This window comes from Aquila chrysaetos, chromosome 8, assembly GCF_900496995.4.
Source record: "Aquila chrysaetos chrysaetos chromosome 8, bAquChr1.4, whole genome shotgun sequence".
Classification (NCBI taxonomy): domain Eukaryota; kingdom Metazoa; phylum Chordata; class Aves; order Accipitriformes; family Accipitridae; genus Aquila; species Aquila chrysaetos.
Genome location: NC_044011.1, coordinates 34,351,649 through 34,362,540, shown reverse-complemented (window position 1 = coordinate 34,362,540; position 10,892 = coordinate 34,351,649). Strand labels below are relative to the sequence as shown.

The 10,892-nt window shown below is 44.8% G+C and overlaps 1 protein-coding gene across 9 annotated transcripts in view; it reads right to left on the bottom strand.

The window, feature by feature from the left end:
• The window catches only part of BCL11A (BAF chromatin remodeling complex subunit BCL11A), a 159,922-nt gene that overhangs the window by 63,934 nt on the left and 85,096 nt on the right, over positions 1-10,892 (bottom strand). For 8 of the 9 annotated variants that reach the window (XM_030022186.2, XM_030022182.2, XM_030022190.2 and 5 more), the window contains one exon: positions 8,964-9,293. In XM_030022186.2, the coding sequence (XP_029878046.1) occupies positions 8,964-9,192 (229 nt within the window). In that variant the 5' untranslated portion in view covers positions 9,193-9,293. Of the gene's footprint in view, positions 1-8,963; positions 9,294-10,447; positions 10,569-10,892 lie in introns of those variants that run through there. The other variant, XM_030022187.2, reaches the window with a different exon arrangement.

The window sequence follows — 10,892 nt, the reverse complement described above, 5'->3', positions numbered from 1 at the left end:
CTGACTTGTTAAGCAATCCACTTGTATGTAGAATAAGATTTTTTTTTCCCTGCTACCAGTCACACAGCTCTAAGATCAGAAGAAATACATACTCTTTGAAGCTCCTCAAATGTTTTAGTTAAAAGGACAGCAGTTGTTTTCAAAGATCCAAGAGTATCTTTACCAGAATTTAATTTTTCCTTATTGATTTTTTCTAACGTAACAGAAATTTAACACAGGACAGTTTATAGTTTATTACAAAATAATACAGCCTCTAAATAATCTTTCGGGAGGTATTACTCTCTTTGTCCAAATGCATCCCACTGTGTTTTACCTCCTCAAAGAGAACAAGGCTCCCCAACTACTCATTGCCTTTGCACAACCACTATTTCCTAAACATGAAAATCAGCATCGATAACAGAAAACACGGGGAAAAGCCCCTGGCCACCCTCACGCAGTAAATGCTCCATGCACTTAAGATGCCCTGGCCGAAGCAAGACAGTTTTGCTGATATATTCTCTTATTCCAGAAAGAATAAACTCAGCACCTAAAATGCAACGAAACCCAGATGATTCATGCAATGTCCAAAGAAAAACAGCTGTGATGCTGTAGCAAAGTAACGCCGGGTGACAAATTAATTGCTGTGAATCTGGGGGGGGACGGGGACGACATTTTTATTTTTGCATTTTATATTTCACTGTCTGTTAAATCAATTAAGCAAGCAATGAATGCAAAATTAAACTCCTTGCTTCCTAAGGAGCAAGGAACTATAATGCGTGTTTATTTTTAAAAGGTAATAGTTGCAGTAATAGCAGTAATAACAACAATAATAATAATAACAATAATAATAATATCCACAACAATAATAACACCACTGAAGGCAGGGCTCTTTTTAAGCCTTTATTGTTCAGCAGTAATTCCATTGTTTATTTAGGCAGAGGTTTTCCTATCTGAAGCCGAGATCAAATTGTAGGTGTAATTGTTCAGCACTTATGCAAAGCAGGGGGAGGATGGAAGCAGAAAGTCCTTGGTTTTGACTGACCAAAGCTTCCCAGGTCTCCCTCCACCAGTGCACCGGCTCCGCTGCGAATTCAGCACCCTCCGAAGCTGCTTCAGACCTCAATACCACCCTGACAACGCCTACCTGGAAGGGCAGAGCTGACGCACTGCTTCTCCTCGACAGCTATTGCACAGGGATATTAAGCCTCATTTCCTTGACGGTAATGCAGTTATTTAGTTTTTGCTTCTTGCTCCAGTCTTGGGTGTTTTAGCTGTTTAGTGTGAAACACAAAAGTCGAAGCTCGAGCTGAGCTCCATACCCAGCAAATAGGGGAAAGTGGTGGGGGTTTTTAGCAGCAACCTGTTCAGGTAAAAAGTTCCAGCAGAATTGCAGCAGGCAAGGGGGGAGAGGTCTCCGGGGAGAGCAGAGAGAAGAAACACTTTGGTGCACTGTCTGCAAACCCAGAATTCAGCAGCTTTTTTTGGCAGCCAATTTGTTTCAAGTGTTTTGTTTCAGGAAACGTATGTATTTTTCTTTGTGCATTTTGTGGATTTACTACAACCGCTCCTGACAGCTGTTGATTCAGTTAAATGAGCACATTATTAAAAATCCTCTAACGTAGCTGCGCTGAAAAACAGACACCTTTGGATGGAGCTGAAGATTTGAACCCAGAAGAAGATGCAAATGAAACCTCTGTGAAGAGGATGTACAGCCTGGGCTGTGCCTGCAGCCTGGGAGGCAAAGGGGGCTCCAGCCCCTGTTTGTGGTGACTCTCTTTTCTTTGTTTCAACCAGACCCAGATACTAAAAAAGAATGAAAAGCAAACGATCCCAAGTATTAAAAATAAATGTTTGCTAATACTTGGAAAAATTACATCCCCAGTGACCTGGCGTTAATGTGCTTCAAATAATTCTGCAGTGCCTCATACTTCGTTTTCTTTCCTTACTTACTAGCCAATTTTGCAGAGGAAGAACACCTATATGAAAACGAGGAAGGAAAGAAGTGGATGTTTTCATTTTGCTTTAGATCAAAGGCAAACAAGAATGCAAACTGTGGCACATTGAATATTTTTTTCCACCGCTGTCATTCACACTAGGCTATCGAAGTTTTATACAATTCCCCAGCCCGGCTGCATATTAAGCTGGCTGTGTACAGCTTTATTATAGCGTGCTGGTGAGGAAACATTAATATTCCTGTGTTGCATCTGACAGGACATTTACATGCGCCCATCTGAGCTCACACCTGAGAGCTGCTCCAAGGTACAGTAGCTGTGCTCCGATTGTAAAGGCAAATGAAGAACACAAATTCCCTGCTGGGATCGGGGCTGACCTCACCACACCCCACACCGCAAACCTTTCCCTTGCCAACCCGAGGCAATGCCACCTCCGAATGAAGAATGAGCCGGGGAGCAGCCACCAAATCACCAGCCCTTGCAGAAGAGCGAAAAACCTCGCTGAAATATTTTAAAGATGCACAGCGAGTGCAGCTGGCCAATAAAGGTTGGGAAACAAACTCGCTGAACCCCACGCAGGATGCGTTGCATACTAAACCCGATTAGGAAGACGGGGAGCATGTTCATGGGCTTCAAAATGGGTTTGGCATTAACACAGGAGAGTTTGAATAATGTGAGCGCTTGGTCTGCCTGTCCATGAGGGTCTGCAGTCTCCGGTCCAGCTCCTGCAAGCATTTAAGTGCGCAGGTGCTTGTTCGGTCCGTGTCCGGCGGGGCAAAGCACACCCAGGGTGGGGGTCCTAAAGAACAAACCGAGTTTCATGGAAATTCGTTATGAAATGGAAAACAGATCATCCCAACCACAGGTCTGTGGGTCCATTAACGTGCCTGTTATTTTTAAAAGTATGTAATAAATCACAGCGATCCATGTCCTGGTAACAACCATTGTGGGCCCAAACCTGCTAAGCCCAACGTTACCAGGAGGCAGGCTGGAGCTACTGCATTTGTACAAAGTGAAAGAAAATATGTTCATTAGCCCAGGGGAAAAAAAAAAAAAATGAAACAACCGATGGTTAATTTTAGGGCCATGCTACCAGTATGAATATATATATATATATAAAATAGACCTATATATATATATATAGGTCTTAATCTATTAAAATACGTGAGCTCGGTGTATTTCATGAACTCGTGCAATATCCCAGAAGCTGACACATAAAATAGAGCCCTCCCGGATGGAAGCTGCGTTCAGATGCCTACCAGGCTGAGAAGACGACCTCCTTGGACTGGCGATATTGCTGGCACCACCACGATCCAAACAAAATCACAACAAGCAGAAAGGTAACGAGAGAACCTCAGCGATCAGCTTAAAAAAACAAAACAAAAACCCAAAAAACAAGAACAACAAAAAAAAAACCCCAAGTGGCAACGCGCCAACCCATGTCCAGCTTGATGCTAAACGCCTTTTATTGCACAAAGCTGGTACTATTGGATATAAAAACAGACCGAAGCTTGAAGGGAATTTTGTCCAAAAAAATTTCCGTAATGAGGATGCGTGCAGGCAAACAACTGGAGGCTGAACTCCCATTGCCTGACATTGCCTCGCAAGCCTCTTTAATTGTCTTTATTATTTGAATGAAATAAGAAAGAGCTCGTGGGCTGAGGGTTGCATATACAAAACGGGGTGATGCTAATAGGCCTCCTCCTCTGTAAAAGAGGCATTACCAAATTATAAGAATGTTTAGGGAAGTCTTTAGTTCTCCCACCAGGCTAATTAGAAGGTGTTTAATTTACTCCCTGCCTCAGTTTCCATCACCTGGCATTTGTTGTTGGGACTTGCTGCACAGAGCCTTACATTTATTACGCGCATTATTTTCAAAGCTTTCAGCACGTGATGCTAACGTGCACCTTTTCAGATCTATACGAAGTTTAATGCGTGCCAGGCTGCCTCTTCAACCGCAAGCATTTTGGATGCAGCGATGCTTCAGCCCATGGTGAGCTCCACAACTAGATATCCCATACAACAGGAGAAAGAATGCAAAACATATTTCTCATCCTTGAAACCAGAAGATCTAATTTGCAGGAAACAAAAAACCCAAAAGATTCAGGGCACCATGACACTGATGCTCTCCTGGAAGGATCATGCCGAGGCAGAGGAAAACTTTCCACCCTGCTTCTGTGCTTTGAGTGAACTCGTATTTGTGTTTCCAATAAAGAGCCATTTTTACATTAACTGTCTGTAACAGCAGGGAATAGGAAAACTAACACAAGCTTTACCTCGTACAAAGGATGATATCAGTGTCACGTGTTTGCTTCTTCAAAAAATGTTATTTATAAAAGGCAATGGGGTAAGCTGAGAAACTATTGACTCTTCCCTGTATCCCTGCACGAGGAGCGCTGGAGCAACTTTTTGATCCCCTACATTTTTTACATTCCCCCCCCCCCAAGTAAATTTCACAGCCGCACAGGCCACCGCCTTTAATTAAGCTTTCAAAAGTCTTCTGACAATGCCAACAATTGCAAGACACTTCTGGAGCTCAATCATGCAATCATTGTGACACTTCTATTTACAATTTGTCTTAGAAAGAGTTTCTCTGACATTGTACTTTGACAAAACAGCCAAGCTGCCGGTTCACAACCTTTCTCTGTCTTATTTACAAATACAGCTTGTACGCAGGGCTCCAAATCTCAGGAGCGGGAGCCTTTGGGTAGCACCCTCACTATTTTTCCCGCCTGCGACGTGTTTTACCCAGCCTGTGCTCTCTGATTCTTTGTATGGGGAAAGCAGACAGAATTTGACTTCAAAATATTTCCGTATTTCTTACCCCCCATTTTTTTAAGCTTTCATCTTTTTGTCCAGATGCAATGCTAACTATTCAATGCAGGCGTCAGTAATTTTTTGTCTCTGGAACAAAACAAAACAATAAGGAATTGCAATTTACAACCTACAGAATTATAATAGCAACTACTATTAACAGCCCCAGAAAATTTCTGTGGTGTAATGACAGCTGTAATAATCAAATGTACTTGGTCCAAAATTTAGTACCAAATTATGTCCACCTTCCCCCGATTACTGCAGACAGAGATTTTTCTTAGAGGTTATTTTTCCACATATTTTATTTGAATGCCACAAGCAGCTTGAGAATAAAGGATTCAAGCAGTAAAAATGACCTCCCCTCCTCCTCCCCTCTTTGTACAGTAAATACGGCATCTGCAGATGCACTCTCGGCATTATAAAGGGGAATATGCAGCAGCACTCCAAAGTGTTCCTCCAACTGAATCCAAGTAACATTTAAGATCCTTCCTCACCCAAAAAACAACCTTTCATTAATTCCCTCAGATTTATACATTCAACAAACAAACCGCTAAAACCTGACACCAGTGGACGATAAATATTTCTTCAGCCTTTTCAATAAGTGAACAGCAATTTTACATTCACTGATCTCTAGATACTTCAGTTAATATTTCCCCCTATTGTAAAATATGAGAGCGGATAACTAAAGCCCTGCCGTAGCACTCACTGCAAATCACGAGCTGCCGGTATCTGGTGGTGAGGCTTTGACATACATATTGATGAAAGCTGCCTCATTGGACCCACACAACATATCCTATTAATTTTCAGTTAAATTTATGACATTTCAGCTATAGCGCTGGATCAGCATCACTCAAAATTTTATAGCAAGTCAAAGCTACATGCAGGCAGACACCCACACGGAAGAGACAGGTACGCATGCCTGCACCTATATGGATCTCACAGCTACTGCACAGGTTGCACACATAACATATAAGCTGTTGTAATCATCCCCGTCTCCTGGAAAACGGTGAGGATAAAGAACAGCCTATCGACGGTTAAAATAGACATCATTTCTCCCTGCATCTGAATAACTGGCTGCCTCCTTCCTTGTCTTTAGATGAGCAGACCCTTAACCATTACTTATCTTAAGACAATCTTTCACTGTAACACACCAACTTACTGACTACAAAACTGCAGACAGAGCACATACTGCACCCAGTGCTAACCTATAGCACCCTCTGTATCCAGTGCTAACCCGTAATACCTCTTTCAGCCTAACAACTAATTGGGGACATTTTTACATTGCTACTAAATCTGTATTTTCTGGTCTCTTACCAGAAACAATCAGTTCCCTCAACTCCTGTATATTTTTCTAAAGGCAGCTTCTGTCCTTTTTTCTTTTTGTAATTACACACTCGTATCTTTTTGCATTTTGCATTCTTGCACAGAAACCAGATATAAAATACCAGAATTGGAAGAGCCTGAGGTTCACTGCAGGGGTCTTCCAGAAACCTGAACTCCACAACTCACTCCAAGACCCTCACTGGTAATTTTACTGCCAGACCGCACAAACTCCTGGCTACAAGCAATGGGTCGCTCCAGCTATTGCCATGCTTCTTTATGATACGAGGAAGCTAAACTCATCCAAGTGAGAGGGGAGATGAAAACACGAAGAGGAGGGACGGTGCAAGACCCCGTAACTCCTGGTGTTCCTTCCCCCCCCTCCCACAGCCCGGCGGCATTTCCCACCACCGGGAACAACCAGGGGATCCCAGCGCCTCTCGGCTCCGACCCGGCCGGGTTGGCGCAGGAGAAGACCTGCGCTCTTGGACCTTCCGTCCACAGGCACGGCTGGGCCCCACCGCGCAGGAAACTCAGGACAACTGCGGCTGTCTCCACTCACAGCAGCACTTGTGGCTTGCACCGCAGACCCTCCTGCATGGCACCAAGCCCGCTCCCAGCCGGGCCCACCTGCAGAGCAAAGGCGATCCCTACACGTAAGAGAGAGCAGGATCAGGCCCCTGCTGATGTGCACTTCTTATCCATTGCCCTGTGCTCACCTAACCATTTAAAGTCAGTTAAAACCACAGCCTTTTCTGAATTAACGGCCCCGTGACGTCTCGTGAGGCCAAATCCTGCTCGCTTCGCGTCACCCGCGCCACGTGTAAGCGTGATTTGGCTCGCCACGTCTCCCGTGCCGAACGAGTGCCAGAGCAAAACCCTCAGCTGAGGAGTTTCCCCTCATGCAGAACTCCCTGGCGCGGCTGTCCCGCCAGCCGAGGGACCTATTTGGGACCACAGCAAGGACAGCAGGTTTAATTCTTGCTTGACAGACACTGTGTTTTGTCTTTTCAACAGAGCGGCACCGTACGTAAATACAGCGTTACATCATACCGCTGCTCCTCCATATTTGGTGATTTAGTATGGCTCCAGAGCTCGGAAGACTACAAATCCCTTCCGCCAGGCTCCCGCTTCATTAATCATGCCCTACGCTTCTGCTCGTTTTCCATCAGATTGCAGGCAGCACATGGAAATGGGCACTGCCCTTTACCACTCTGGGGATAAAAAAAAAACTACCTTTAACATCCGTGGCTGGGAATTGCAATATGCAGAATTACCGGGGTTTTTAAGTTTCATTCAAAATGTAGCGTACCAGTGGCTGAGCCTCTGTTCCTTCTTAAACATACATACATACACGTATTCAAAGTAATACCTATTACTCTGCAGAAATAGCATATACTCATTCACATGACGTATGCGTGTGTACGCACATGGCTTTGCATACATACACGTGCACAGACACGCACGCACCGACACATATTTGCTGCCACCACAAAACCTTCAAAACTACAGCTCTCCAGTGTGATTTGTCGGCCGGTTTGGAGGCCAGGGAGGCTGTGGGAGCATCACGCTGAACCTCCCAGCGCCTACTGCCCTATTATGGTTTAACTTTGTGGCCAAAGCAAGCCCAAGACAAGCTCCAGCACATCATGTGATGATGTACTGCGCCTCTGACAACCCTGAGCGGTCCTGTGGGCTCCCCGAAGAGACGTATACCCGGTACGCAGTTGCCACCATCCCAAACCGATCGCTTGGGAGGGGGGGTTTTGAAACGGGTTCATTCAGGCATTTGGTTTGCGTGTTGATGACTGCTGCGGGTCTCAGCCTTTTTCGACCGGTACTATTGGCGCGATTTGAAGTGATTTGCAACGCTCGCTGCAAATGGGTAGTACTTTTGTTTACTAGCAGGATTTTAAAAGCAGAGCGTGCCTTGTTACACTCCCAGGGCTCTGGGATTTTCTTTCATGTAGTACACTCTTATTTTTTTAACCTCATTTGTGAAAATATCTCCACGGCAAATGGCTTTCTGGTTTTAAATATATATATACATATATATATATATTAATTATGCTAAGAAATGGAATTATTTACCCCTTTTTTTTAAAAATTACATTTCATATTTTTTGTTGTACAAAACAAAACTCTGCCTTGGACATTTGTACGGCTGACATGTGGCTGTGTAAACCGCAAACAAAATCAAGATACATCTGTCAAAACCACATCAGAGACAAGAGAGAGCACAGCGAAGCATTTATCATTTGGCTGAGGAGGCAGGCTGCAGAGAGCGGCCTTTCCTGTCAAACCAACCTTTTGAAATTTCCAACATGCCCTTAAACTTTTCGAATAAGCATGTCTGTGCGCTTCAGCAACTGCCCTCTCTACTCTGGCCTGGCCAGTCGAAAATGGCATCTTAAAGTCAAGGTCGGTGGTGTCACTTTGCCATGGGGCTGTGTTTAATTACAGTCCATACGCTGACAGCCAATATGGAACCAAGGCTGGCTGATGCTCGGTTAACTCTTTCACCCCTGACTTTGCCAAAGACTCAAAAGCTCCTCGCTTTATCGCGCGGCAGGCTCTGAAATCTCCTCCTGCAGCGCTACGGCAGGCGAGACACCGGGAGACGGTGACTACAATGCAGGCAAATCACGAGAGCAGCCTCAAACAATACCATTAGAAATACCGGCTGGCACGGCACGTGCCTGTTGATCCTGCCTCTGCACAGGCACTAGGAAATACCGGTCGTGCGCTCACCACTAACCAAAGGCAGGGTATTTAACACGTCGGCCGTCACGGCGAGCAGAACAGAGAGCCAGACACGGCAGTTTACAACTGCGAACATGCTACGTTGCAACTGAAACGGAAATAAACTCGCAAACACTTCTCCTTGCTTTAATTTACCTGCTATATGTTCCTGTTTAGGGCAAATTCCTCTAGATGACGTTGATAAACAATCGTCATCCTCTGGCGTAACCTGGATGCCAACCTCCACAGGATTGGATGCTTTTTTCAGCTCACTTGGTGAGGGTGAAGGTGGCTTATCCACAGCCTTCTCTAAGCAGAGACTGCCATTGCATTGTTTCCGTTTGTGCTCAATAAAAATAAGAATGTCCCCCAACGGGAAGTTCATCTGACACTGGCCACAAGTGAGGAGGTCGTGGTCCCCTTCCGGAGCTCCCAATGTGCCATGTTCAGGTTCGTCATCAGTGAGAATGGCTTCAAGAGGTTCGGCTGCAGTTTGAGAAACAAAAGGAGAATCATTAGAGCTCTCGGGAAAGGCACCGGGCGCGGGGGGAGGAATGCGCCGAGCCCCCTCTTCATGAATATTACACCCTGTTCACAACGTCCGCCTGCTCCCCCCCAACTAAACCCATGCAACACGGCTATTCGCACGGCAGCGAGGAGATGAATTCATCAGTTACAGGGAAGAGATTTTGCAGAAGCAGCTGTAGCATGCAGAACTCGGAGAGCAAGCACTGCAACTGTCTGTGTTCCTACATGAGGACAAATTTCTGACTCGATTGAACAATTCGGTGCTAAAATTAAATGAACAGGCTGAAAAGAATCCACTGCAAAACTCTTGTGGTACTACGAAGAGAAGCGAATACGGTGTTTTCTTGCCAGATGTATTATTTATGTATATGAATTCAAGGCTAAAAGCACTGCACATACTCTCACACACACATGGGTGTGTATTTTCCACCAGCCAGACCTACTTTCTAAAATTCAGAAGCCTGAACTACGCGGGTGCGAGTGCAGACAAAAGATGTTGCAACATATAGGTATTGCATATCCCCTATAGAGGCCGTGCAGGTAGTGTGTGTGTGTGTGTGCAAAAGAAAAGAGAGGGAGAGCCAGACCGCGTGGCCACACACACCCAGGCACCAACACACGGGGCACATATAGCCCTTATAACGCACGTGTATATGTATACGTATGTATTTGTGTTGCTATCCCTATCAGCCCGTTTGCGGCTTCTAATTTAAAAATTCAAAAGCCGGGAGTTATTCGTGGGGGAGGGAGGGGACAAGACAAATAAATAAATAAATGGCAGAAACCGAAATTATAAAAAGCAAGTGCAGCAGCAATGCCTGCGGGGCGGGGGGAGGCACCTCTCAATTTTCAGCTACTCCTCAGGATTCAAATAAATACCAAATTCACGACCGAGTCCACCCAGAGATATTAGCTAGATGGGATATTTTTTAGTACTTAAGGAAACAAGGCAATTAGTCATTTTTCCTTTTGTATCCTGAAATAAAGGAATGCCTAAATTATCTCGAACGTGTTAGGACTGGTGGCCCTCAGCATCTAAAAACCAGCGTGGCCAAGCGACTGCCACTGTTTCCTTGCAACAGTGAGAAGTGCATTCTTTAAACTCAAAATACCTTGCCTAACGTTGTCCAAGTTGACAAATTTTCTGAATGAGCTCCAAAAAGCTTCATTATGAGGCTATTTCTGCTCACAGAATTGTCAGTGGATGCTCTAACGAGACAGACGCAGCTCTTTTCTGTTGGCTTTTTTTTTTGTGTGTGTTAAGTTTGCAAAGAAATACCTTGGCAATCTCTGTGCAGTCTCCATCACTATTGCCCTTCATGAGGAAAAAAAAATAAATAAATACCAGCAGCGTGTTGGTATTCCTCTGTCTGCGCAATACAACACGCACGCTAACAGCAGCGAGCAAGAGGAGAGGGTACTACAAATACAACGCACCTCAAAACACTGCCAGGTAACGCAAGTGAGACAGAATACAACTCCTAAACAGTTAATCAGCCTGACCTTCTTTAGCTGGCTGCCAATTTCACATTTAATGAACTTAAAGCCACAGAGAAT